The sequence below is a fragment of the Scleropages formosus genome, chromosome 4, assembly GCF_900964775.1.
Source record: "Scleropages formosus chromosome 4, fSclFor1.1, whole genome shotgun sequence".
Lineage (NCBI taxonomy): Eukaryota > Metazoa > Chordata > Actinopteri > Osteoglossiformes > Osteoglossidae > Scleropages > Scleropages formosus.
Genome location: NC_041809.1, coordinates 34,738,080 through 34,765,162, shown reverse-complemented (window position 1 = coordinate 34,765,162; position 27,083 = coordinate 34,738,080). Strand labels below are relative to the sequence as shown.

Genomic DNA, 27,083 nt, shown 5'->3' with positions numbered 1-27,083 from the left:
GTGTGGACAGGAAACAGAATTACACTGATTGCAAAGGGCAAGCGGTCAAACTACCACCCAAAAAAATATTTCCTTAATTTTTCTGCAATAATCACACTTTAAAGTGGCAAAAATTGTTTTTCCCACAACAAGTAAAGCTTGGTCTGTTAATAATCCTGATCATATTTATGTCCAAGACATTACAACAGTACAACACAGAAATGAACTGGACCCAAAAAGCTGAAAGAAGAAAAAAAAAAAAATACAGCACAGAAAGCTAAACAGGAGGAGGGAGTGAATCAACTCAGACAAAAGATACCGTTGATCCGAAACTATGGAAATGAGGAATGGAGTGAAAAAACATTTCGGTCGGACATAAGTATTGTGTGCTAGTGCCAAAAGGGAAGAGAACGTGAGACATCTGGTTCACAGAGAATGATTAAACAAAACATGTTCATAGAAAAAAGAAAAAAAAAAAAAATTTTTTAAAAAGCCACATGATTTGAGGGAGAGAGCGGGTTAATGTTAAACCATCACACCGAGCTCAGTTGGGAGTCGCACTTTCCCACCCTGATCGTCAGTGGAAGACCGTCTGCCGCCAGCGCTTGTCGTACAGGAAAGGCCAGAGGCTGTCGCGTACGGCGACTTTGAAGGGCGTGGGCTCCACGCCGAGCCCCAGCGACTCGAGGCGCGAACACTCCAGCTGGGAGTTGTGAGGACGCTGAGCCCCCGCCCCCGCCGGCTGCTCGGTCAGCTGTGTGAGGAGGAGGTTCAGCGAAAGCAGGGGAAGAGCAGTGTCAGTGACATCACTGATACACAGAGTCAAGGTCAAAGGATCACTTTACTGCTTTTCAGGGTTAAACCCAAGAAGAGTCACAGGGAGGGTATTATTGATGCTGCTGCAAGAGAAAGCAAACCTAAAACCACGACAATATTATCCATTGGACAGTGCAAGTTACACATAAGTACGTCATCAATAATATTACTATGAAAGTTCAATAAAACTTTGCAGGAAGACAGTGATGGACTGCAATGTAACAGGAGCTCAGCAGAAAGCTTAAGGAAACTGTTCTCTCTCATATACAATAAGTGGCACAGAAGTCAATCAGACCACTGATAAAATTACTGTAAGACTAAGTTTAACATAAGATCATTAGAAAACCATTACAGATTAACGAGAGCCAAGATACAGTACACATGTACAATACAACCACTGTGCACTTCTTGTGCCACTTTAATGGACTTGAAGCATTAGCATAATGTGGAGGTACAAATTAGTTTTACCATAAAGAGTTGAGTTCAAAGAGCTGTTTACCGTAGCATGGAATAAAGCGAGAAATTAAATATACCTTCTGCTCGCTCCCCTACGTTTAAGCGGAAAATTGCAGATAAAATTAATACAACACTGTGGGATAGCAATTCACACTATTTAATGACAAGTATTAAATGTTAAAATTACCAAAACAAGCAACTAGTATAAATCAGGAGTAACACCACAGTTACAGCCTGATATCAGTTCTCTAATAGCAGGAGATCACGTGAAACAGTAGTGATTAATGGCAAAATGGTGCTAGTTAGCGCTATACATGTGTGTGTAGACATGAATGCTATTTATCCTTAACTAAATCAACTTACTTAATCAGAACTTTCAATGTTACCCATCATACACAGTTTTACCTGTTAGTTCCAGGTTACATCAGACAGCTGACTGATCATCTCTGTCTTTGTGAGGGTTTGGTGGTTAAAGACAAGTCTGAAGATGATTTTCTTAAAAAGCCAAAAATACCAGAATTCTGTACTGTGCAATGGTTACGCCACACAATACAAAAAAAAAAGTGTTTAAGTGTAAATAAATTTACATTTGCTCATTTAGCTGATGCTTTTCTCTAAAGCAACATGTTACGCTACTAAATTTTTTCTCTCCCCATTTGTACAGCTGAGTTTTTTTTTTTTTTTTTACTGGAGCAATTTACACTAAAGTACCTTGCTAATGGTATTACAGCAGTGCGCGAGATGTGATCCTGCGACCTTCGGATCCAAAGCCAACAGTTCTAACCGTTACGCCATCAGTTGGGTGCATACAAAGGTGCAGCACAAACACTCCATCCCAAGCTGCTGCTGTCTGGATGATAAGGCTGCAAGCTGTCCTCTCTCTCTCTCTATCTCTCTCTTTCTCACCCCACCCGACCCCACCCCACCACCCTGTGCCCCCACCCTCTCTCACCGGAATTAGGTGGCTGCTAGGCAAGTTGAAGGCATCTGCAATGGCGCAGGCCATTTCATACTTGGTCATCTGTTCCTTGCCAGAGTAGTGAAATATCCCTCGCAGGGATGAGTCCTGAAAGGAGCACACGCACAGTAACAGTAGGTTGTGGGCTCAGAAAAAGCATAGTGATTTCTGTACTAGTTATTGTGAATATGCTTGTTCAATTTCCATTGTTCAATTCAAGCATGTACAGTCCATTCCAGCCACTTTTTGGTGCAGGGATGGGGTCCCAGACAGCCAGCTGTCCAGCTTAACACAGTGCATATGACTGATTCCAGACATGGTGTTAGACACAGTAGAGTCACTGTAACATGACATTCCAGCTCGTTTTAGGACCCAGTTTTTGTTACACTTGATAACTTCCTTTTTCCTTCTTTTTCAGACAATGTTACCACATTGTTGAAATTTTGAAATTCCTTCCTTTAAAAAAAAAAAAAAAAAAAAAAAAAAAAAAATTTAAATCTAACCTTCTGGCCAGTCCCAGTTACATGTATCTAAAATTAATCATCTGTCCTAAAATGCAACGATCGACCGATCACGAGTATATGTCACTGCATCTGAAATACAGCCCGTTGTTATTCTTTTTAAGTTTGTTCAGTTATCGTATCTGTGTTTATATTGCCCCGTGGGTAATTTAGGTCAGCAGCACGCGCTGAGGGCTCACCTGCAGCCTACGCTCGGCCATCAGTCGACACAGGCGTGCTACATCGTTGACGTAGGTGGGGAAGCGCTGCTGGCAGTGGTCCACGGTGCTGCTTTCGCAGCTCTCCTGCACACGGTCCCAGAGCACCGTCACTGCGCTCTCATCCACACGCTCCACCTCCCCGTACAGGACGGGCACACGCAACACGGCGGCACCTGGGAGCGGAGTGACAATCACACTTCTGCTCCTGGGAGCGAGCAAACGGCAGGCCCGCAATTGCACTCCTGAACACACTTTACGTACGTCATTAATGACACCGCAAGCCATTAAGCTGCAGAGCCTCTTGTATACTGAATATGAATTAAAGTATAAACCATAAGCTACAACCTGATGAGCGAAGACATGGTTTGGCCAGTTACCTGGGCTAAAAACACTGAACAAGGAGACGACCGTGACACTCATATACCAACACATACAAATATGCTGATGCACACCTGGGTTATGTCTCAGGACCTCTCGCTCCCCCTCCAGCTTGGACTTGCCATACAGGTTCAAAGGATTAGGTGCATCATTCTCCCCATAGGGGGGGTTGCGCCCATCAAACACATAGTCTGTGCTGATGTAGATCAGGAACGTCCCAGCTGTTGCTGCATAAAAGACGATGAATAGACACAGCGTGCACGCGCACACGCACACACACACACACACACACACACACCCTAGCAACTATCAGCAAGAGGCACTGTGTTGTCTCCAAAGCTTTCAAAATATATTATACAGAAACTGTATGTATAACATAAGAAATAACCCAAAAAAAAAAAAACATTTTGAATTTCCTGGTGGTCAGGGGTAACCTCAGGCTTGAGCAAGCGCACAATGAAAAGGTTGTAAAACAGGAAGTCTCAAATTCACACTCCTTTCAGACAAAAGCCGTTAAGAGACTTCATTACCACCACAGCGCATGAAATCAACTTTACAGCAATGCCGATGACACAAGAAAACCGCAAAAAAGAAGCGATGAAGCGTCCTCCCACCGGACTCTTTGGCCAGAGTTGCTGATGCGTGGATGTTCAGGTTCATGGCTGCTTCCGTGTGGCGCTCAACCACATCTGGCCTTCTCTCGGCAGCACAGTGCACGATCACGTGCGGCTGAGGGTAAGAGCGCAGGGGACAACAGTGTCGACACTGCACGCCATCAGCAAAACAAACTGCAGCGACAGGACTGATGACAATGGTTGTCGTCCTCCTCTCAGCGATTACCTGGAAGTTATGGATAACTTCTCGAACCGCATCCTCATCCATTAAGTTGCATCGGAGGAATCGAGGACGAGCCCGGCTGTAGCCGCATCCCAAAATGTGCCACGAGTTGTTCTGAAACTCCCTGTAGACCGCACGTCCGAGCAGCCCGGTCGCACCGGTCACCAGAACGCGCCGAAACGGCACATCTACCGTCTCCTAAATTGGGATAGAAATCCAGCCGTCTCGGGTTACGTTATCGATGCTCTTTCTATCAAATGCTAAACTTTGCTGATAATAAAACGATGAAATGGAGAGAAGCCCAAAAACGCAACTTGCAAACCAACTCCTAAGGCTGCGCAAAACTTGCCTGCAGATTCCATGGGAATCTCTGTGCACAATATTTTTAATATATAGAAACACGCAGAATATTTTATCCCTAATAATTCCAGTTTTTTTTTGGTCAGGTTTTTCAGATGTGAAACAATGGTGCGCCAAACATCTCTAACTTTCCATGCCCTTCCCCAAGTTCTACACCTACAAGCCACGGACATCGTCGACTCAAAGTCACGAATGATTTTAACAATAATTTAATGAAAACTGCACACACATGAGAATTATCACTAGAACCCAAGTCTCCTGACAACTTCAGCATCTGTACCAGGGCTTTTCCCTGCATCTATTCCATGATAATAACATTCAGAAATGTACATTTATCTGACACTTTCCTCCAAAAGCAACTTACAATGTTAAGCTACCCTACAAGGAATTAGCCACTTAATCTAGGGAACTTCGCTGGTGTAATTTTAGGGTAAAGTACCTTCCTCAAGGCTACTAGCTGGAGATGGGATTCGAACCTGCAACCTCTGGGTTGAAAGACAGCAGCTCTAACCACTACAGAACCAGCTGTCCCTGTCAGTCAGGTAGGAATTTTCATGGATAAGTCCTCTGAAATGGATCAGCCTCACATCTATTGACAGGCTATTCAATCGTGTGTCTTCATTTTTCCACCGCCTGATTGATACAGATTTGATAATATTATAATAATATTCAATAATCCAGTATCAGATAGGCTCCAGAGTATATGTAAGCAAGCAAAGATTACAGCACCTTAAGAGGGACCAAAAGCTCAATCGAGGCTAATTAATTGCTCTATATTTTCGTTATACGTGGCTTTTAACATCTTTAATTTTATGATGCCTCGGTTTCACATCGAGGAACTGTTTACCAGGAAATGGCTCTTCGTGAGTCAAACGGGCCAATTGCAAGTCGGACTCAACGCACGTGATACCGGACGTTCAAGGACGTCATACGTCGTGACGTCACGCGAACTGCTCGAGACCTTTTCGGGCCGCGGGACAAACTGCCAGTCGCTTCTCCCAGAACACCACCACCACGAACCAAACACCGATACGGTGCGGTCCTGCGGATTCGGGGAACGGAAATCGTAATTATGTGTTTTTAAGCCGCACATAATCTGTGTTTAAGCAATTTTGAATTTAAGTCGCCAACATTGCAAGAAAGAAAGAGTCTGACTTCAATTTAGTTACAGAATATAACAAAACCGAGCTGTTGTTGTGATGCCGGACTCACGGTCCTGTCCCGGCGTGTTCAGTAAAATTATTCAACAGGCTTTTCGAGTCGAAAACAAACACACACCGAAAGAGGAGCTAGTAAGTGCAAGTCAGCTGTCACGCACAACAACAAGCACTGAAGCAGCATGTCATGTGTATGTTTGTTTGTTTTTCGTGAGCGCACTCATCATGACCTCCTCCTGTTACCTGGAGCAGCTCTACGTGTCCGGGGGTGAAATGGATGCGCAGCTCCACGTCTCTGCCGTCCATTTGCGTGGAGCCCAAGAGCGGACCGCGGACCCGCACTGGTTCGCTCCTCTGTTTATCGTTTATGTGGTGCGACACTATCGCTTCCCGAAGCGCGACCGTTGTTTCCTGTCGCTGCCGTATTATCGCAAAGCATGTTGGGCGCGTGAACCTGGCGGCGCAGGCAGGGAGCGCGAGCGCGCCAGCCAGGGGTTGCGGTTTCGCAGCGTCTCCACCTCCGCCGCGCAAGTGTAGCTCGCCCTTCCCTCAGTCAGTCTGTCTGGAAGATTCTCCCAACAGTTACGTAACTGCCAGCACTAAAATGTGGTACCGGGTCACAAGGTTTCGGATCGGTCCGCGCCACCGGAGTTCACGCGTGTCAAAGGTCCGGCCACGGAGTGTCGCTCGCCGAGCTCTCTGCCCTTCGCCATTATTACGGCACCAACCGTCGGTCAACTTTAGTTAGCTGAAACTAGTGGTGTTTCTCTTTTTATTGTTTTTTATTATTTTATTTATTTTCAAAGAGCTGTGAGAGAGTGCGTTGTTGCTTCTCTCACCTCGATGTCGGTGTAGGCAAATCCAGGCATCCCACTTCGCGCGGTCAGCACCACGAACACCTGCCTAAGCTAAGGAGCGCTACTCTGGGGGGTCTCGGCGGAGTTTGGCCGACTGCGGTGGACCACTTCCGGCAACATGGACTCTTAAAGGAGAGGAGGCGCTCTTAAAGGGCGGTGGCACGGAAGTGCTTGTCCGCGTATAGAGTGTGCGTGTGGGGCGCTCTCTCGCTCTATCTCTCTCTCACACACTCGCACCTCATCACATCATCCAGATGGCCAACATACTTTGACATTTTTCATCCATCCATCAGCAGAAACTGCTTAACTGAACCGGATGCAAACCCACGTCCAAATTGACCTATGTGGCAGCAGTACTACCCGCTGCGCCATTGTGCCACCCTTTGTAACAATTGTAACTTTACATACTGTGTTACATTTCTTTGTATTTGCTGGGCCTTGATGCAGCACCATAATTTATTTACTCTGACCTATTTCCATTGTAATCAATTTGAATAAATTTTTACATTTTGAAGATGCTGCCAAAAAAAAAACATATTGAGATAATTTACTGTGAGCAAGGCAATAGTAAATGCGCACACACCGCTGTTTGAAACCGCTCATCCCAAGCAGGTCGCGGGGAGCCAGAGCCTAACCCGGCAACACAGGACGTGAGGCAGGAGGGGGAGGGGACACACCCAGGATGGGACGCCAGTCCATCGCAAGGCACCCCAAGCGAGACTCGAATCCGAGACCCACCCGAGAGCAGGCCCCGGCCAAACCCGCTGTGCCGCTGCCCCACCCCCCACCAGTAGTAAATGTTTATATTTAAATTAGGAGTCTTTTCCATAGGTTTGGAATGACATTCAGTTTATTTGTTAATGTGTAAACCGAGTTCATTTCAGATATTTATACACTTTTAGCCTTGGTTAAGTCTAGCTTGTTCTAATTAGAGCCAAGTGTGTTAAATCACCACTGCTGTATTTGATATGAGTGCATTACTAGTGTGTGAATGACTCCAACCCTTAGTCGTTACTTTTTACTCTGTGGTCACCAGGTACCAGTCTCCTGGATGTACAGTAAAGGAACTCCGGAGGGGTGGGGGGTCTTATTACAGATTTGTGTTTCGCCTTGGATGGGGGCCTCAAATGTTAACTGCTGACATCTGACAGAGGGAGGGGGCAAAATTCTGTGTGATTTTTATTTAAAATTGCATTTCGCTTTGGTAGAAAACAGCAAGATTTGGGGGGGGGTGTAGAACCAAGACTCGAGTGAATTAAGCAGCAAAACAAGGCCATTTCACCAGACATTTTTGGCTCTAGTTGACCTACAGCAAACACTTATCTAAAAGATAGCTTTGTCCAGAAATGCTGCAACTCTCCAGTCAGATAAACAGCACACCTGTTCAGGTTAGTTGTTCTCACTACATGTAACAGCATTTTACGTTTATTTATTTAGCTGACACTTTTCTGTAAAGCAACTTGCAACATTAAGGTACCTACCAGTATTTATCCATTTATACAGCTGGGTAATTTTACCGAAGCAATTCTAGGGTAAGTACCTTTCTCAGGGATACTGCACTTGGAGGTGGGATTCAAACCTGTGACCTTTGGGTCTAAACACAGCCGCTCTAAGCAGTACACTACTAACTGCATTTCCACTTCCGTGCTCATTTCCTGTCTCTCCAGTCAGCGCCGCTGGTCCAGTATTGCCAGTACAACACCTTGCTGTCCCAGTTACCACTAATCTTCTATACATTCCGCTAATTCTACAAAATACGCTTATCTTTAAAATGGAATTAAAGTGGGTCACTCATACCTTCACTTTAAATGCCTTAAAATGTAGGCCATGTGTATCAGTACAATCTATTCCATATCTCATGCACATAATACACCTAATTATGTGCTTTATCATTAACCCTACAACATACACTTTGATCCAGGAAAAATAATTCAATTGGAATATTGTGTAATAGGAGTATTAAAAAATTTGTACAAGGCAGACAGATACTTTTAAGTAGGACATTTTTGATAATTTTTTCCCATTCAAAACAGATCCAGTATAATAACTAAATAAGAATCTTCTATTAATAAGACCTGCAGTTTTTTGCTGTAAAACTGCAAGAGCAAATGTGTTACGGAGACATTTAAAGCTACAAAGGGATTTTTGCGCAAGACCACATGCACCGTTCCACAGCACTGAGATGTCAGTATTGTCCTCCGGAAGTGTGAGAAAAGAGGAACTGAGAACTGGCACAGGTTCATGTCCATCACAAACTCACTGTCCTCGGCTGCAGAGGTCTCACTTTTGCGGTTTTAAGCCTAAAAAGACCTCATGTAGCTGGTCCACGTTAACTACAGAACACTGGAAGGTTCACCAAAGGTACCACAAAGTGCACTTAGTGAAGCAGCTCAGACACCTCTCCAAATGCCTCTGAGTGCATCTGAAAATGCGAAGAAAGACTGTTGGCCCTGTACAAATGTCATTCCCTTTAAACACTTTACTGTGTTGAAGCAGAGAAGAAGAAAGGCATTTCCTAAAAGACCGGCATGCGACAAAATTCAGAATTAATTTCAGAATGTGGTTTTACAATGATAGTGTGTTACTCGGTCTCTATAATCCATCAGGTATTTGTTTTAATAAAGTGACCAAAGGTCCCTAGTGGGAATTAGTTACTTGTTTAACTGGCACTTTTCTCCAAAGCAACTTAGTGTTAAGTTACAATTATTTAGCCATTTATACAGCTGGGTAATTTATGGTAAGTACCTTGCTCAAAGGTACTGCAGCTGGAGGTAAGGATTGAACCTGCAACCTTTGGGTCCAAAGGCAGCAGCTCTAACAACATTACCAACTGTTTTGGTGAATTAGGCTGTTATGTGAAAAGAGTCCTTCAAGAACGTGAGAGGAGATTGTTCATTTCTCACCTGTAAGGTCCCTGGGGGTGCAGTGTTTGGCACAGCAACCATGGGATCGGGGGCAGACAATGGTGTTGGGGGGGTCGGTGTAAACAACTAGCAAGTCCTAGCATTATAACAGGAACTTTCTATTATAAAGGATCAAGGACCCTACAGAGAAGGCGTACAGCTCTTAGTACCGATCGCGTCCCACAGCTGAACTGCTTTCAAGGGGATCTGCTGCGCTGGATGTGTCTCTCGTTCACATTTCTGTTCGTAATCAGTAACTTTTCTTCTAGGTTACAAGGAAAACACCCCTTCCTCAGACACACAAGACATTAAGTGCATATTCCCCCTCCCATGGGCTTTTCTTAGAAAGGGTCATCCCCCATGTCTCCTTATTTTGGCAGATATACTGCTGTCTCCACTATGTCTGAAATGCAGGAGGGGAGCTGGGCTTCTTCTGTCTCGCCCCAGCACTTACGAGATGAAATGGGTGTGTATGTTGTTGAAAAATATAATAAACAGCAGCATGACATACATATTTTCACATGTGCATTCAATTACCGCACTTCTGGCTGCTGGAAGGAAAGAGAATATTGTTCAGCTTCTATTCGGACAGAATGGATGACTGTTAAGATTATGAATAGCATGATGAACAGACTAAGATTTTTACAGCAGCGGATGATTTCATCCCCGGTCCTTGTTGGAGCGTAAAAAGTTAGAACTACTGCCTTCGGACCCAAAAGGTGCAGATTCGAATCTCACCTTTATCAGTACTACCCTTGAGCAAGGTTCTGACCCTAAATTACTCCAGTAAAATTACCTGGCTGTATAAAAGGGTAAATAATTGTAGGTGGATCAACATTGTAAGTTGCTTTGGGGGGAAAAAGCACCAGGTAAATGAATAAACAACTTTTAATTCATACACAGCACCTCTCAGAAACACCGTAAGTTACCTTGTCCAGGGTGAATTACAATTTAGCTATTTATACAGTATTCTTACTGTATCACAGTAAGTACATTTAAATAGGTTACTACAGCAGGAGTGAAATTTAAACCAGGAAGGTGATGGTCCTAATCACTATGCCACCTGCTGGCTCAGGCTGTCATTTTCTTCATTTTACTATTTCTATTTTTCAGATTTTCCTGAGCATTCAACCATATTTCTGTGTATTCAAAAAAAGTTCAACACTTTACCATCTCCAGCAGTGGTCTTGCTCATGAAGTCCAAATGTTTCATCAGAAAACATTATGCTCTAGACATATCTTTTCCAAGACAGGGACCACTGTAACAGAAGCTATGTCACCAGACAGAACCGTACGTGTTAACAGCAACTTGAAAGCGCACAAGGGTAGGAAATAACCTTTGAGTAGCATTGTGTGGCTCTTCATATCACACTTTGCCATCCAGGAATTTAAAAAGACTGGTATTAATCTATACATCTGTTGTCTGATGACTCAGACTTCTTAGCAGTCTTGAATGGATCTGCCTAAGAGCATTAAGTACGAAATGGAACATACTGACAAGTTCAGCACAACATTAAATGAAGATGTCAAGATATTCAGGTGAGTGGTGTGGTGTTATTCTTGAGCATAAAAGGACAAGAAACTAGTACAGTTCCATCTTTTTATTGAATATTAAGGTAAATATTTCACATTAATACAGGCTACATAAAGTAGAGCCACTATACGACATGAAATTTACTCTCATTTTAACCCTTTTTAGTATGTAAACAATTATACATGTATTTACCACTCTAAAAGGTTTGATTTCTCTTTATGCAATCATCTAGCTCTTGGTGGAGAACAACTCACAGTCCCAAAAAGCTCTGGAGACCAAGAATGCTTCATGTTGGTTTTAAAGTCAAAATGGCTATACTAAGCAGAGAATGTATCCTGTTGGACAGGTAATCGATTTGTTCATAGACCGTGGTAAACAAGTTAAAGCCCACACTGAATCCATCTTTTTAGTTAGGCACATCAAATAGTGTCCATCCTTCCAATTTTTACTTTGTAGGACACTACTAGGTTAAAGTCATAAATGGTAAATGTTCTAAAACAAAAAAAAAAAAAATTACTGGTCCTATGTGTTGATCATCACATTGTCTAGTTGACGTGGTTCAGATGCACATTCCCGGCATGTGGAGCCCAAGTACCAGGCCAGACCTGAAAAGAGAGGGGCTGCAGTCAGCTACAGCAATGAGTGCGACCAAAACGGCAATAGAGAGACCATCCTTCCTTACCTGTTGGGGGTCTGAATTCTCTGCAGAATTGGGAACAACCTTGAGAATGGGGTTCCAGGCAGGGTCGGCAGTGTGGAGGCCATTGTACATGGGGCCCCCTGGCCCTTCAGTCAGTGGAGGGCGGGGAGGGATCATTGTTCCGCCATACATCGACATTGGCAACCCCTTCAACAGCACACAAAAAGTACAGTTGAAGAAGGATCTTATCATCATTGGTCAGCAATGCAAATTATTTAATTTTTACGACAGCTGTGAACAGACCTAACAGAAAACGTATGCTCTTACAGCTTCTTGCTGCACCCACCTTGGGGAAGTCAATGAAGTTGCTGGGCACGGGCTGGTGGAAAGTATTGGAGGGGGCCACGATGCCCGTGTCATCCCGTTCCATTGGCTGGTGCTGGGAAAAAGCTGACGGCTCTGGCAGCTGCTGGTGCAGGATGTGACTGCTCATCAGGGGTTGTGACCAGCCAGACATGGCCTCTGTGGACAGCAAAGTTTGGACACAGTGTTAATAGCAATCTGCCACTGCTCCTTTCCCCTCTCATCTCCCTTAACATGAAAGGGACGCAGTCTTACCAACTGCTAACTGTGACTATGCACCAGACGGAACACAGGCATATATCTACCCCTCAAACGGTATTAAAACAAAATTAAATATATTGCTTAGCAAGTAACCAATGTGGGCACACTAGGTGCTCAACTTACAAAGACAGCTGGTGCCATAAGGCTGTTGGTAACTCGATTTGTTTGTGAATTCAGAGTCATATACCACGACAATCACGAGAAGGAAGATCACAATCAATAAAAACTTTGACATCACTCAAAGTTTTTACAAAACTAATAAAACTATAATAAATAAAGAATTAGGTAATTTAGCTAAATTTTCATCTTATGCATGGTCACTGTTCCAAGGCCTATCCTGGAAACACATGTTAGGGTGCACCACAAATGGGACAAGTTAGTCACAATACTTCTAACCTGAAACATTCAAATTGTCCCTTTTAAAATTACTGGGGAAAAAGTTAATCTCCTATTCAGTTCCTCCCACAAGCATTTTAGAGTGCATTCGATAGTTGACAAATTTGGTTGGCATATTCTCTGTACAATCAATAAAAGCGTAATAAGGCAGTTTATTCACTGGGTAAGTTCTGTGAATGTCTTGGATATGGCAATAATAAATACGTGGGAAGACTTCACTTTGAGCCATGTTAAAATTACAAATTCAGAAAATAAGACTGTCTCAAATATTGTCACAAAGCTCGATTCAATGTTGACTCAAATGATTGATTCCATTAACAGATGCAACAGCCTCCTCATCTTAATTACCACTGGCAAACTGCAAACATGAGCTGTAAACACTGCAGTTAACAATTAATCTGGTTTCACAATACTGTTTTGTTTGGATGTACTCTGCCTCCAACTAAAACCTGTGCCCAGAAACACTGGTAACCTTCGGTTCGTAAAGAAAAATTTTTTAAAACAGGTAAAATTTAAATAAATTCATTTAAAAATGTTTGCATCTTTTAAAATTTGTAGCTCGAGCATTCATAACAATGACCAAGTGCATTTGGTTGTTTAACTTCCAAGACCTTCCAAACTCATTCTTTTAATTACTTAAAGTAGATCTCTTGATCTTTTTAAAAAATATAAATTTTGAGATAAAATTTAAATGTTTCACTGAAAAGCTGATAAAAATTACACCATCACCACCTTGTCATTTACAAGTAGAAATGTGTTTCTTCCACACATTCTGATCGGAGACCTTGAAATTTATTGAGTGGTCCAATAAAACAAGTGAAAAAAGTTCACTGCCAAATCCATCCTACTCCAGCACCTGCTCTTGTTCCCCAAACACTTACCAGAGGCTCTGCCCACACCAAAAGACCAGATGCCACCCTGCCCAACAGGTGCAGTGTAGCTGGTAGTGAGCATTGTAGGGTTGACTGAGCCAGTCTGCCGAATGCGGGCCAGGCGCTCGGTGCCGATAGGTGGGGGCACTTTACGGTCCTGCTGACTGGAGCTACTGGGCTTGGACTGGACCGGTGCTGCTGTGGATGCCGAGAGCGGGGAAGAGGCACCTGAAGATACGGAGGGCACTGGGGACTCACCTGGAAGTGGGGAGGACACGAAAAAGGGGAGGTTAGGAAAGAGGTTTGCAAACTTAGTACTGTAGTAAAAAGACCTTGTCACCAGCACCACCCGTTCCCTCCTCCTTCCTTACAAGAAGTTGAGGCGCTCCAAGGGTGAGGGGAGAAGTGTTGCCGGCTGAAGGAGGGTGTCCCCATGGGGGCTGGGCCTGGCAGGAACACCGGACTGCCAGAGATGCTGGTGGCAAAGCTCGTCAGCGCAGTGGAAGAGGAAAGGGAGCTTCCTGAGGGGTCCATCGAGTGCATGCCTGAAACATGCAGGAGACAAAGATGATAAAACATTTACATTTAGCCAAGGTATAAACATATACAACAATTCAGTTCAGTATTCCAGTTCCTCCATCATATGGACAAGGGCCACTTTGACATGCACTAGACTGTGTATTACCACTAATGCTACCTGGATTTTTGTCTCTAACCTGCCAGGAAAGGTTGCAAAGGTGCTGGACAAAAATATAAGACCAATTAAACCAAACTGCTTGGTCAGACTGCTTGCACATCACCAAAGCAATAGGGACTGAAATATTACGGCTGCTAGAACTGGCAAGTAGAACCAGAATAGTAGTGAAAACTGATTTTCCTCACCGATGGGACTGGATACGATCCTCTGGGAGGTACAGCGGTAACCGGGTGCCTTGGAGCTGTCAGGAGGTGGTAGTACATTTTCCATCTGACCCATACTGCTCATGTATGTGGGCGGGGCACTATAGGCCTGCTCAGGTGGGGTCCGTGTCGGCAAGTGGCACGTGCCCCACACATGGTTGTTGCCCACCTGGCTGTTGTCAAAGATACTGCTGAAATGGTTGAAGAGGGCAGTGGGCCCAAAGTTTGGGGGCAGCTGGGCCTTGCCAGCGTGGATGTGCATCTGGGAGCCATTCATCATGCTGATGGCAGATGACATTGGAAGCGACGGTGGGGCCATGCCTGGTGTTGGCATCGTGTGCTGCTGTTGTTGCTGTGCGGGCGGCTGCTGCTGTTGCTTGAGAGGATCTTGCAATGTGAACACAGATGGGTGCTCATTCAAAGCTCCCCCTGGAGCGAGAGGGTAAAATGGAGCAGCAGGCTGCATGCGTGGTGACACCCGGGGTGCAGGAGCGGCAAAGTGAGGTAAAGTGCTGCTGGTGTGTGCGACTGTGCTGCCACAGGCAGGGGCAGGGCGAGAGATGGGCAGGCTGACACAAGGCGAGGCTACAGATGGACCAGGTTCTGCACTGGAGGTGAAGGGCATAGGCAGCTGCTGTCGCCCCTCTTGGTGAGGTGGGACCAAGGGCAAGGTTGTAGGTGGAGCTGAAAAGGGCAATGCGCCAACAGAAGTGGTGTTTTCAGAAGCTCCACCCAGAACAGGCGTGACTGGATGTTCCACAGGGGGTTTTTCCTTTCCAGCGATACAAGAGGTAAGAGGCTCTGGTTTGGACTGTGGGAGTTGTGTGGGTGGGGCTATTGGTGCAGGAGGGGGAGGGGTGCTAGGTTGTGCAGACGGAGCAGATAGCGGGGGTGGTGGAGAGCTGGAAGGTCGTGCTGGGCCTATGTTGCTAGCTGTGCTGGCCACCGGGGTCACACTGCTGGACTTAGGTTCGGCGGAGAACAGCTGCTTGCGAACAGTGGATGGGGTCCCCGAACTGGCAAGAGCTGGAGCCGTAGATGGGGGTGAGGCAACAGTAGTACTGGTAGGAGTGGAGTTGGAGACAGCCGCTGCATACTCTGCCTGAGAGGTGCCCGGGCGTGTCGCGGCACCTCCATTATGTTTAGGAGAACTATTAGTGCTGCCGGGGCTCACAGGCCGCACCGGAAAGGGGCCCCAAGTATTAGGTGATGGAGAGAAGGTACCTCCAAACTGAGCCACGGGCAGGCGTGGGTGCCGGATCTGGTGCATGGTCTGGGCTGCCAGCAGTGCCAGCTGTGGGTGGGCATAGGCCAGAGGAAGTGAAACAAAGGGGGGCCTGACTCCAGGAGCCAGACCTTTCCCCATCTTGCCCCCTTGCTGTGATGGGGAAGGCGAAGAGGGCTGGAAAGACACAGTGGAGGATGGCACGACAGATGCCGGGCCTTTGCAGCCAGCTGCGGTGGTGCTGGTGGCTCCAGTGGACGTGGTAAAGGTGGAACCAATCTTGGTGTTTGTTCCAGGAGTACGGATGTGATTCCGGGGGATCAAGTCCTCCAGCTCCTTTGCGGGGTCCTGGATCAGCGCATTGATGAGCTGCACAGCATGTCGCGTTGACTCTGTGCCTCCCCTTGAGAAAGGGGGGGAAAAAATAGCTCCCTCAGAGACAGAATGACTCTTACACTTTCCTGAGTCCTTAACACACAAGTTACTTAAAAGCTACCTAGACCACATCAGTAGTGAACAGCATAAGAAAAAGAAAATGGTGGAAATAGATAAAAACCTGATGGTAATCATTCTCTCGCCATTCTTGTCTTTTTGCTTGTCCACATCAATGTGTGCTCCCGTCACATCCTGAATGGCAGTGATATTACAGCCACCCCTGCCCATAATTCGTGATACCACAGAGGCTGGAACTGAGAGCTTCTTAGACCTAGGAACAAAAAATTGGAAAACTAACATGTGAATTCACAAGGCATAAAGCTATAGCACAAGTTACTCTTTATCCCTAAAATTTACATTTACACCCAATAGCTCAAGTACAAAACAAATGTAGCCTAAACTTGCTTTGAACAATAGATGGGTCACATCCAAAGTCAAATTTCTAGCAAAGTTCATTCCCACCTGCAGGCAATTTAATGGGTCAGTTCTCAAAAAGTAAACATTACTTATTGAAGATGTTTACCTGCGGACCACCTCCTTCCAGCCTTCTTCTCTCTTCTGGCCCCTCTTAGGGCTGGTAAGGTTTATCTTACTGTTTGGTGATGACACCGGCAATGAAACAGTCTTGAAAGTGGAGGGTACAGGATTGGGATTCAAGTCACTGATGCACTCTTGTACCCTGGTGAGAGAAGTAAATACATACAGTGAGCTCATCAATTTCAACTTTGCTTTATTCATTTGCAAACTGCCAGTTTTTAACAATTACATAGTAAATACATATTGATTTACTTTCAGAACCTGTACAAAGTGATGGCAACACAATACATCAACCAGAGAAAACTTACTTCTGCTGTGCTTTGGAGACAGACACAGTGACCTTTTCGTCACGTAAGCCATGTGAGGAGGGGCACTGTCTCTTCTCCGGGGCAGGCGGGGTCTGGGTGTGACTGGAGGGAGCCACGTCTGGTGAGTAGCTGAGCTCCTGGCTCTTGCCACCACTACTGCTGCTCTCACTGTTGCAGTCAGTGCTGTCCAAGTTGTCGGAGTCACTGTTCCCTCCGGGTGCCCCACCACCACGGGGCTCCCCGTGGATCTTGTTCTTGTCAGCCTTCTGTTGTGCCAATGCCACCTGGGGATCCTGCAAGATAATGGGCTCACTTGGTGCCTCTTTGGTCTTGTTCTTCTTACTCTTGCGGTTGGTGCTAGGTGTTGTCACTACGTTGCCCCGCTTTTTACTGAAAGCGGCTGTGAAGGTGACAGAAGTGGCAGAGATGCCAATGGTGGTGGTGGTGGTGGCGCTTGGGGGCTCAATGGGGACTTCAGCTTCTGTGGAGAGGCAGGCAAGGAAGCAAAACAAATGCTTAATCTTAAGACACATCAGCTTTATTTAAGCACAGGAAGCACATACATTTATAATGAAGCAGACATACTCGCTCACAGACAAAGATCTACCTTTTGTTGAATCTTTCCCCTGGTCCTGCATTTCTGTGCACTCCTCCTTGATTTTTGCCTCCTCTTCCTCCAACTTCCTCTTTTGCTCCTCCTTCTTCTTCTTGCGCTTCTCCTTGCGCTTCTCCCGCTTGGCTGCCAGAGCCTGCTTCTTGCTTTCCTCTCGGGACTGTGAAACCAAAAATCCCATAACACGCATCAGAACACTGCCAGGGACAATTTGTACATCTTAAAATCCACTGGATCCTACACTGCCAGGAATGTATGGGAAAAGACAGTAAGTTGCAGGAACAGGCCTACCCACCTTCTCAAGATCAAGCTCCTTAAGCAAGATGCTGGCGTTCTTGTTCGCCTCTGCTGCCTGCTGATCTTTGGCTTTGACAATTGTCTCCATGCACTGGTGACATTTCTTCAGCAACTCCTAGATACACCAGACACTTTGAGAAAGACTGAGCAGCCACACAGCTGCACCCACTAAAAATGTAACCAGCACTCCTAATAGGATTGTCAAGCTCATGAGGAAAGGAAAAAATGGTTATCAATCAACTCAAAGTCTCACCTTGTCTGCAATGGTGGCAATGTATCGCATGCACTCAATGTCCGAGGGAAACTGATTTACTTCTTTCACCAAATACTGGACCACTTTCACATGACCCTGTACACAGGGAGGAGTGAGATTTGATAAAAGGTTTACTGAAAGTTAACTGTAGATAGCAGACTCTTCAGATATTTGACTGGTGTTTACCAGCACAAAAGAGGGCAGTGAAAGGCACAATGATACAGAACCTAGAGTCCTACCTTGCGGAATGCAGCCATCAGGGGCGTGATCTTGCGGTTGTCCGCAGCATCGACATCCGCACCCGCCTGCACAAGCAGCTGTACCACATCAAAATGGCCCCCGTTGGCTGCCAGCCACAGCGGTGTGTTCCCTTTCTTATTGCGCACATCAATGTGGGCTACCCTGTGAGGAAAGAGCAGTGTCACCAGTAGAACAAGTGAAAGAACTTGAAGGAGGTAGAAGGAACAGTAAAACAAAGACACACCATAAAACAGGTCTGATAGTCTGTGAAAAGAGGATTCACCTGTTGATGAGGAGCTCACAGAATTTGTAATGACCCTTGTCTGCAGCAATGGTGAGCGCAGTGTCCCGAGAGGACGGCACAGGTGGGGCATTGACATCGGCGCCTTTGTCCAGAAGCACACGGCCCACCTCAGCATAGCCTCCTGACGCAGCCTCCATAAGTGGAGTGAGCCCAGTCTGAGAAAAACAAGGACAGAAGAGTTAAATATCATTTAAAAAAATTAAAGTACCTTATACCACACAGGCCAAAACCCCTTTCCAGACCAGCTCTGCTTCCTGCCGTGTTTGTCTTAGACACCTGACTCTGCTCACCTTAGCACGATGTTCCACGTTGGCCTTGCGGTCCAGCAGTAGACTGACCACCTCAGCACGTCCCTGGAAGCAGGCTAGCGTCAGCGCCGTGTTGCGGTTTGTCTCAATTTGGGCGTTGATATCCGATCCCATGTCCAGCAACAGTTTGACTGCCGGGACGTGACCGTTCATGGCCGCTAACATGAGGGGAGAGATTCCCAGCTTGCTGCCAGTCCTGCAGACACACATGAACTGGTAAGAGGTGCACAGTGGGGTGTGTGCATGTTCAAAGGCAGCTGGTCCATCTATACCTGGAGTTGATCTCAGCTCCAGCGTTAAGAAGAATCTTGATGATGTTGACATAGCCCCCGGATGCAGCAAGACTGAGAGGAGTATAGTCCGAGACATTGCGGTGCTCCTTGTTGGCCCCACGCAACAGCAGCAGTTCCACCACCTCAGACAAGAAACACATCTGAGTCACAACCACATCTTGCACCACTCAAAATGCAGAGCTAAACAGTTTTTCTCCAATTTCACTTTTTCTTATTCTTTCAACAGTTTATATCCTTGTTTTTAGAGACAGTGAGGTACCTCTTGCCGGCCCCCAGAACATGCCAAGGAGAGAGGTGTGTCTTTGGTTCTCTCAGACTGGGCCTCAATATCAGCCCCTTTATCCAGAAGGATCTCCACAACACCCACATGACCGGCCGTTGCTGCTAGAATCAGCGGCGTGAAGCCTATGAGAAGAGAGACAGCTCGTGTTTTCACCAAATTCACATCATGATCTCAACAGTCTCTCTGGCTCACTATATCATAGGTATGAAGCCTCCGGTGATCACTTACCCTTCTTATCCCGGTGCTCAATGTTGGCCCCACGTGCAATCAACACTGACACCAGCTCCTCATGGCCCCCAGCACATGCCAGTGTTAAAGCTGTGTCATGGTTGCTCTCCGTCTGTAAAAAAGTACATCATCCTCCATTTACCTGAAGAGGTACGCTAAGTGGGCAGCATAGTAAAAACCAAGGCGCTTACATGGGCATCGATGTCCACAGAGGGGTACAATGGCAGCATAGAAGGGGGCGAGATAGTACTGCCTGGTGTTGGCATGGAGGGCTGAGAGGTAGGTGAGACTGTGGTGCTCATCATAGGCACTCTGCTGCCCACTGCTATGATAGGGGGAAAAAAAGGGGGTCATTACCAAAAACCAGCTCCCCACTGAACATTCTATGTAGCTTTAGATGTCAGAGAAGTATGTTACATATATTCCATTTCGGGTTTACAGGGCACTTCAAGAGAAGTTCACAAAAACTGGGGAACACAGTGCTCTGAAAAGCCTACAGTGAAGCAGACCACATTGGTATAAGACACTAATGAGGATGACCAGTGATAATAGTGATTAAAAGCACAAGACAATTCTGGGGAAAAACCTGACAAATAACAAACATGCAATACCTGGTAGAGATAAGAACATACCCGCCATGATATCATCCAACGTTTCCGTGAGTGTCTGGGCAGGGGTAGCCACCATGAGACCTTCAGGTGCCTGGCTGAGGAGGTTGGATCCAAGCCCTGGGAGCTGCTGGCCCAGCATCTGCGGATTCACCATTGCCCTTTGAAGGTCAGGACAGGTGTTTCCAGAGTAATCTGCACCACTGAAGTCTGTGGACAGCTGTGTGGCCAAAGGCTGGATGGGCACAAAGCCAGTCTGTGTTGGTGGTGTCTGTGGTGGGGGTGGTGGTGGAGGTTGCTGCATCTCTCTGTACAGGATAGTGTCCACCTGTGGCAGCTTAGCGAAATCATCGTCCTCTTCCTCCTCCTCATCATCATCTTCTTCATCCTCATCATCCTCCTCATCATCATCTTCATCATCATCCTCATCATCATCATCATCATCTTCTGTTGGGTTTGGCTGGTTGTCTTCATCATCATGGTTCCCCTCTCCATCTGTATCAGAGCCCAGCTGCGATGATTGCAGGGGCAGGGCGGCGCCGGGCAATGACAGCCCCGCCCCCTGAGCTGGCTGCCCTGAGTCCTCCTTTAGTCCCTTTGCCTCCATGTACTCTTTGGTGAACTGCTGCTGCGTCTTGAGCTGCAGCTGGCGCTCCACCTTTTGTAGCTCCTTTAGGATTTTTTTCTTTTTCTGCACCTGTTCCTCACGGCTCTTTTTCAGCTCCTCAATCTTGTCTTTGGTGAGGGGCTCGCCCTGGATGAGCTCCAATGACTCCAGTTGTGCCTTTTCAATGGCACTGATGCGTTGGCCAAGCTCATTCAACTTGCCCTCTGTCTCTTCCACGATGCACTCTAGGGGCTGGTAGGGGTGGAAGTGGGGCAAAACATCCACATCTGTTCCACCTGCAGTGACGCTGCTTGTCTGCATGGGGTTTGACCTTTGCTTGGATGCACCTAAGCAAAGGGGACAAAAAGGCCAGAAGTTGGAAGTTGTAGAAAAGTCAAATAAAGAAAGGTTTAAATGAATGAATAAATGAAAGAGCTGCTCAGCAGTATTGGGTGAAACCATGACTAAAGAATAAGAATGGGGGAAAAACTAAATCCAACTTTAAAAAAAACCACAGGTGTGGAAACCAACTCATTATTTGGTTTTTAACCTACCCGTTAATGAAGAGGACAACATGTATTTGCAGTTACAAGAAAAGGCCTACCTTTACTGGTGACCTGAGGGGGTGCTGTGATGGCAGAGGGTACTCTATCGGGCTCCTGCGGGGGCACAACCATGGCCAGAGCCTGGAATGGAACACGGGGAACCTGTGCACACAGTTAAGGGGCCAAGAGAAAAGCCATTCACACCATGCCTTGAACTGAGCTTTAACAAAGACACAGAAAACAGAAACAGACATCATAACAAGAGTCTGATCAAGGCAGAAGCATTCACCTGAGATGCATCATGTGAAGGGGGTGTGAGCTGAGACAGGTCAGGCGCGGGGACAGAGAGGATGTTGTTCGGGTAGTCAAGCAAATAGGACACCACATTGGTGTGGCCACCCTTAGCAGCTTCAATGAGCATGGTTGAGCCATCCTGTAGCAAAGCAGAGCAGTCACATTACATTTACTCATTTAGCAGATGCTTTTCTCCAAAGCGATGTACATCTCAGAGAAATATAATTTGTGCATTACATTAGGAGAAAGAGAAACATAGCTGCAGACATGTGAGTCTTAAGTAAACAGTCTATTTCCACTTTATGCACCAATGTTCATCGCACGAGTAGCTGCATAAAACTCAAGACGATTCCTGATGACCTTCCTACAATTTTTTTTTCTAAAGGTACACAAACATTTACATACAATACAGGAGTAGTGGCCGTGTAAAGGCTTATCTGGGCATAATCATAAAGTTATGGTGCATGAACATTACAGCATACATGAGCTTGAGAGATCTTAGGCAAATGGGAAAAATTTCTGATAAGTTTCACCAGAGAAGGTGAAAGGGGATGAAGGACAGGAGAGCACACCTTCAGCCGATGCGTGGGGTCAGCTCCATGGGCCAGCAGCAGCTCCACTACAGCCAAGTGGCCGCCAGCACAGGCCAGCGATACCACCGTGTGGTCATTGTTTGCTGTGGCTCTATTCACATTGGCACCTGGTGGAAAGGCAACACACAGCCTTTGATGAAGCAAACAAATTATATGTCAAATTGTCTGCATCTGGTTTCTTCTCTTCCTGGATTTATGATGAAAATTGAATTCCTCTCATCTCTACCTCATGGGTTTTTCTACATTAATTTCCAAAACCATACATTGCCAGTGTCTCAGTGTGTAACTGCGTTAGTCTATTCCACTTGCAATGTTGCTATAAAGACAGTCCCTGAGTTACGATGGTCCAACTTAAAATTTTTCAACTTTACAATGGTGGAACAGTGATATGCATTCAGTAAAAGCCATACTTTCAATTTTAATTTTTTTTCCTGGGCAAGCGATATGCGGTACGATACTCTCTCGTGATGCTGGGCAGCTGTCGTGGCAAACAGAAGATGCGGGGGAGTCTGGACCCAAATGCAGGATCGTTTATTTTAAACCAAGGGAGGAAATGTGTTCTCGTTGTCGAGGACGGGCAAAGAGTCAGTCAATCAGCGGTCAGGGTGAGAGCAAAGATCAGTAGTCGAAGTCGGGAGGTGAGGCGAATGGTCAGAAGCCAGGGATCGAAGAACAGGATACGAGAACAAAGGAGAACAGGACATGGAATGCGGCGAGTATCGTTGGAGCAAAGGGGGAGGTTGTCTCAATGAGATTACTAACTGAGAAGAGGCCGAGAGGTGTTTTTGTGGCAGAGTGCTCTGATTAATGCCCGGTGCATAAACAGAGCTAGGTGCTGCTTGCTGAGGTGGAGGCATGGTCATGACAGCAGCAGCAGTGATCCACATCTCCCAGTCTGCCACACGGTCGCTAGTGTATATAACCGATGCTCTACGTTCTGTGTTTCCAGCGTTGTTTTGGATACCCCTCCTCCCGTATCTACATTGCGTTTTGTGCATCCATCATGTCTACGAAAGACCCATCTGTGTCTCCTGCTACTAGTAAGAAGAGGAGGAAGGCAATTACTTTTGAGGAGAAACTCAAGATTCGAAGCATGAAGGCGGCAAGCCTGTAATGGCCATTACACATGAACTTGGACTTTTGCAATCGACAATCTTGACCATCTTAAACGATAAGAAGCGATGATGTTCAATAGGTTAGGTATATTAAATGCATTTTAGACTTACAATGTGTTAATCAAAATGTAACCCTATCGTAAGTCGGAAACTGTCTGTATTCTATGCATTTTGGGGAAAGCATGTTTAAAACAATGCTAAAAAATAAACGCAACTGTTTTAACTTGCTGTTCCAAATGTGTCAAATTCATCCCCAAGCCTGTGTAACTAGTTAACTTGGATATAATATTCTTAACAATACAAGTATGAAAAACTCAGCACCCACACACCTTTGCTGATTAAAAACTGTACGGTACACAGGTGTCCTGCTCTGGCTGCTTTCATTAATGGGGTTCTACCTCCCTCTGACTCATGTTCCTGTGGAAGATAAGACCAAAAAAAAAAAACCTCAGGCCACTCAAATTCTATACATACATTTGCTTATTTCCCTTTGTTCTCTGCATTACATGCATTTGCCATAAATTATGGTGGTAATGTACACATAAAACAACTGGACTGAGCCAGAGATTAGATGTACACATGTAAGAAGAGAGGGAAGCAGTTGTACCAGGTCAGCCCCCGTTTGCAGCAGTACATCAGCCACATCTGTATGTCCGTTTTCACAAGCATACGTCAATGCCGTGTCACCCGTTGCTGTGGTGGCATGGACATTTGCCCCTGCAAGTAAACCAAAGGGGTATTAGTCATGTTGACCAGAACATATGAGGCAAAAGCAAAGGAATATGATGCAACTGCTACCACACATTTTGCATGTAACAAGCTGAATAAGTTGCATTTATGTGCAGTTTCCTCCAAGATATATCTATTCATGTTTCAGGCATCTATGCAGCCTTCTTCGCTAAACAGTGTTTGGCATGGTGGAGCAGTGAGTAGCACTGTTGTCTCATAGTGCCTGGAAGATGTGAGTAGCTATACGTTCATTCCCCACTCAGTTTGTGTGGAATTTACATATTCTCCTTATGTTTGTGAGAGTTTCCACCAGGTGCTCCAGTTTCCTCCCATAGTCCAAAGATAGGGAAGTTAATTTGTGACTCTAAAATGCATATTTTGTATGTGTATGTCTGAGTGTGAGAGAGTGTGTTGCTTTTATGTACAGATGAGAGACACTATTGCATCTAGTATTATAACCCATCTTGGATGAAAACCTGTCAGCTTAATACTACACAGAATTCATCGTAAGTTGCTTTGGAGAAAAGCATCTGCTAAATGAATAACTGCAAATAAATTTAAATTTAAAGGACAGTAGTGTTCAGTTAGTGGTGTAACATTTTTCACAGCAACTTTTCTCTATGAAACAGCTATCAGTAAAACTATTCTAGCAGTAACAAGGCAATTTAACAATGCAGGTATTAAACAATGAAAATCCAAATGTATAGTTCAGGAAAAGTTTGGGAATAGGAGCATTACTTGGTCAAGCACTTTGAAGTTCTTGGGGCACCTTTCAACTGACCTCTAAATACAGTCCAGCAACTGTAATTGCCACCACAAGGCTCACCTGCAGCCAGCAGATACTTGACAAGTTCCAGGTGGCCTTCCTGTGCAGCCTCCATGAGAGGTGTAGAACAGCCCAGCTCTATATCTGCTCCAGTTTTAATGAGGAAGTCTGCCACTTCCAAGAAGCCCCCACAGCAGGCCAGCGTCAGGGCAGTCTCCTGTGTCTCTTCCGTCTGTGCATTAATGTTCGCACCTTGAGGCAACAGAGGATAAGAGTAAGAGTGGAATAGAGTGGTTAAGATGAAACTGTTCAAGTTAACTGACAAGTACAAGCCTTTTGCTCAAGTAACCCATATCTTAGCTCAAGAATCCAAGCTGGAGAACTTTTTTGCAGCTGTTTTTATAGCATAGGTACTATAAAGTTTACATTCTATAGAGGACCATTGTGTACAACTAAAAATTTGTCCATTTGGCATAAACATTTATTCTCAGTAACATTCGATGCACTTAAGTGTATTCCAACAATTCTTTTGGTTTGCATGCAATTAATAAAGAAACCTCCAATCATACACTGAGGAATATGATTTTACAACCCACACAAGTGTTGCTCCACATGGAGGCAATGCTAGTGTCTCATGGAAAATCAATGAACCAAACCTGCAAGTGTCAAACAGTTTGGAGCAAGTCTCACCCTGGGCCAGCAACAGTGCCACCATCTCTTCATGGCCTTCACGAGCTGCCTCCATCAATGGCGTGTAACCCTCGTCATTCACCTCTTCCAGGTTGGCTCCACGTTCAATCAAAAGGGCAGCCAGTTCCACATGGCCTCCACAGGCTGCCAGTGTCAATGGAGACTCAAACGAGTCTGCCGGCATGTTCACCTGTGCCCCACTGTCCAGTAGCAGCCGGGCCACCTCCACATGGCCATCCTGGAAAGGTGGAGAGACAAGGCAATGGTGAGCACTGCGTGCACAGATGTGTCAGTGAGGCCACAATATGCCCCTGTCAGTCTCACCATGCAGGCCTCCATCAGCGCTGTGTGCATCTCATCTGTCTTGTGCTCCTGGTCTGCACCAGCCTCCAATAAGAAGCGCACCATCTCCAGGTGTCCTAAAAGCAGCAACAGAAGGACAACAATAACAGAACATTAGAGAAAAGATGGAAGAGCATATTCAAGCTTAGTGAGACATATTTTAGTTTGTATAGCATGGATGTAGTTCGGGAAGTTGCCTTCATCAGTGAGCATGTACAGTACGCAAAGACTATATATACAATATACATACAGTATATGCAATGCATAGAATGTATAGACCATGTGACAAGTTTTGATGTCACTGTTCTTACATTTACATTTATTCATTTAGCAAACACTTTTGTCCAAAGCGACATACATCTCAGCAAAAGTACAATTTATGCATTACATTAAGAGAAGGAGACATAGCTGCAGACATGAAAGTCTCAAGCAAACCTAGTTTGTTCTTGGACCAAGAGACCTATACCTAAGCCACAACACAAAGGTAACACAAAGAATATAAGGATGAGTACATAGTAGTGACAGTGTAAGTGAGAAGGAAGCCTGAGACCTGAAGGTACATGTCAGAAACTAGAAATGACAGCTCTCTATTTGAAGCCTGTCATGTATGTTTCCAGCTGCTGTGCCAACACACCTTTATAGCAGGCTAATGTCAGCGCACTCTCCTTGAACTCATTGGAGTGAGTGTTGATGCCAGCACCGTACTCCAACAGCACACGTGCTACCTCCACATGCCCTGCGCTGGCTGCCTCCATCAGTGGCGTGTGGCCATTCTCATTATGGTCCTCAATGTTGGCTCCCTCCTTCAACAACACCTTAACTACATCCACAAAGCCACCGGCACAGGCATATGTTAGCGCCGTGTTCCCTGCAGGAAAAGGCATTGGTGTTTGGGTCAGACAGCTGACATTCATTTAGCAGATGCTTTTCTCCAAAGCAAGGTTCCTATCACAGGAAATACAATTTGTGCATTACATTAGGAGAAAGAGACACAGATGCAGACATGTGAAGTACAGTTTCTTTACACCATAAAACTCGTAGAACTCATTCAAATCTCACTGCAGACCTATAGTATAAAACAT

At 45.5% G+C, this 27,083-nt stretch overlaps 2 protein-coding genes across 7 annotated transcripts in view; both read right to left on the bottom strand.

The window, feature by feature from the left end:
* Window positions 1-7,080, bottom strand: mat2b (methionine adenosyltransferase 2 non-catalytic beta subunit methionine). 3 transcript variants are annotated; one of them, XM_029251513.1, is made up of 7 exons: window positions 6,502-7,080; window positions 4,149-4,343; window positions 3,923-4,037; window positions 3,383-3,535; window positions 2,910-3,103; window positions 2,204-2,317; window positions 1-733 (listed from the first exon to the last, which is right to left on the bottom strand). In XM_029251513.1, exons 1-7 carry the CDS (start codon window positions 6,529-6,531, stop codon window positions 557-559), a joined length of 978 nt encoding a protein of 325 aa, XP_029107346.1. In that variant the 5' UTR covers window positions 6,532-7,080; the 3' UTR covers window positions 1-556. The 3 variants fall into 3 exon arrangements, with proteins under 3 accessions (XP_029107346.1, XP_029107344.1, XP_029107345.1); XM_029251511.1 differs by lacking the exon at window positions 6,502-7,080 and adding an exon at window positions 5,906-6,489; XM_029251512.1 differs by lacking the exon at window positions 6,502-7,080 and adding an exon at window positions 5,906-6,489 and having other exon boundaries at window positions 3,383-3,529.
* A 3,936-nt stretch (window positions 7,081-11,016) lies between these two features.
* ankhd1 (ankyrin repeat and KH domain containing 1) overlaps window positions 11,017-27,083 on the bottom strand; it is a 30,844-nt gene continuing 14,777 nt past the window's right edge. For all 4 annotated transcript variants that reach the window (XM_018752086.2, XM_018752087.2, XM_018752088.2 and 1 more), the window contains exons 6-34: window positions 26,636-26,869; window positions 25,984-26,078; window positions 25,660-25,897; window positions 25,030-25,221; window positions 24,082-24,191; window positions 23,804-23,891; window positions 22,339-22,466; window positions 21,762-21,905; window positions 21,532-21,634; window positions 20,345-21,274; window positions 19,904-20,037; window positions 19,713-19,824; window positions 19,461-19,606; window positions 19,181-19,323; window positions 18,891-19,104; window positions 18,580-18,755; window positions 18,296-18,458; window positions 18,057-18,152; window positions 17,802-17,918; window positions 17,501-17,666; window positions 16,894-17,374; window positions 16,572-16,727; window positions 16,170-16,319; window positions 14,371-16,016; window positions 13,860-14,033; window positions 13,498-13,746; window positions 11,943-12,118; window positions 11,639-11,803; window positions 11,017-11,561 (exon numbers count right to left, since the gene is read on the bottom strand). In XM_018752086.2, the coding sequence (XP_018607602.2) occupies window positions 11,502-11,561; window positions 11,639-11,803; window positions 11,943-12,118; window positions 13,498-13,746; window positions 13,860-14,033; window positions 14,371-16,016; window positions 16,170-16,319; window positions 16,572-16,727; window positions 16,894-17,374; window positions 17,501-17,666; window positions 17,802-17,918; window positions 18,057-18,152; window positions 18,296-18,458; window positions 18,580-18,755; window positions 18,891-19,104; window positions 19,181-19,323; window positions 19,461-19,606; window positions 19,713-19,824; window positions 19,904-20,037; window positions 20,345-21,274; window positions 21,532-21,634; window positions 21,762-21,905; window positions 22,339-22,466; window positions 23,804-23,891; window positions 24,082-24,191; window positions 25,030-25,221; window positions 25,660-25,897; window positions 25,984-26,078; window positions 26,636-26,869 (6,986 nt within the window). In that variant the 3' untranslated portion in view covers window positions 11,017-11,501. The remainder of the gene's footprint in view (window positions 11,562-11,638; window positions 11,804-11,942; window positions 12,119-13,497; window positions 13,747-13,859; window positions 14,034-14,370; window positions 16,017-16,169; window positions 16,320-16,571; window positions 16,728-16,893; window positions 17,375-17,500; window positions 17,667-17,801; window positions 17,919-18,056; window positions 18,153-18,295; window positions 18,459-18,579; window positions 18,756-18,890; window positions 19,105-19,180; window positions 19,324-19,460; window positions 19,607-19,712; window positions 19,825-19,903; window positions 20,038-20,344; window positions 21,275-21,531; window positions 21,635-21,761; window positions 21,906-22,338; window positions 22,467-23,803; window positions 23,892-24,081; window positions 24,192-25,029; window positions 25,222-25,659; window positions 25,898-25,983; window positions 26,079-26,635; window positions 26,870-27,083) is intronic.

Coding starts and splice junctions, on each gene's coding strand:
- mat2b (XM_029251511.1), bottom strand. CDS start 5,968: ATGGACGGCAGAGACGTGGAGCTGCGCATCCATTTCACCCCCGGACAC. Junction 3,536..3,922: donor AACTCTGGCCAAAGAGTCCG/GTGGGAGGACGC, acceptor TCTTTTATGCAG/CAACAGCTGGGACGTTCCTG. Junction 3,104..3,382: donor GGTCCTGAGACATAACCCAG/GTGTGCATCAGC, acceptor CTCCGCTCCCAG/GTGCCGCCGTGTTGCGTGTG.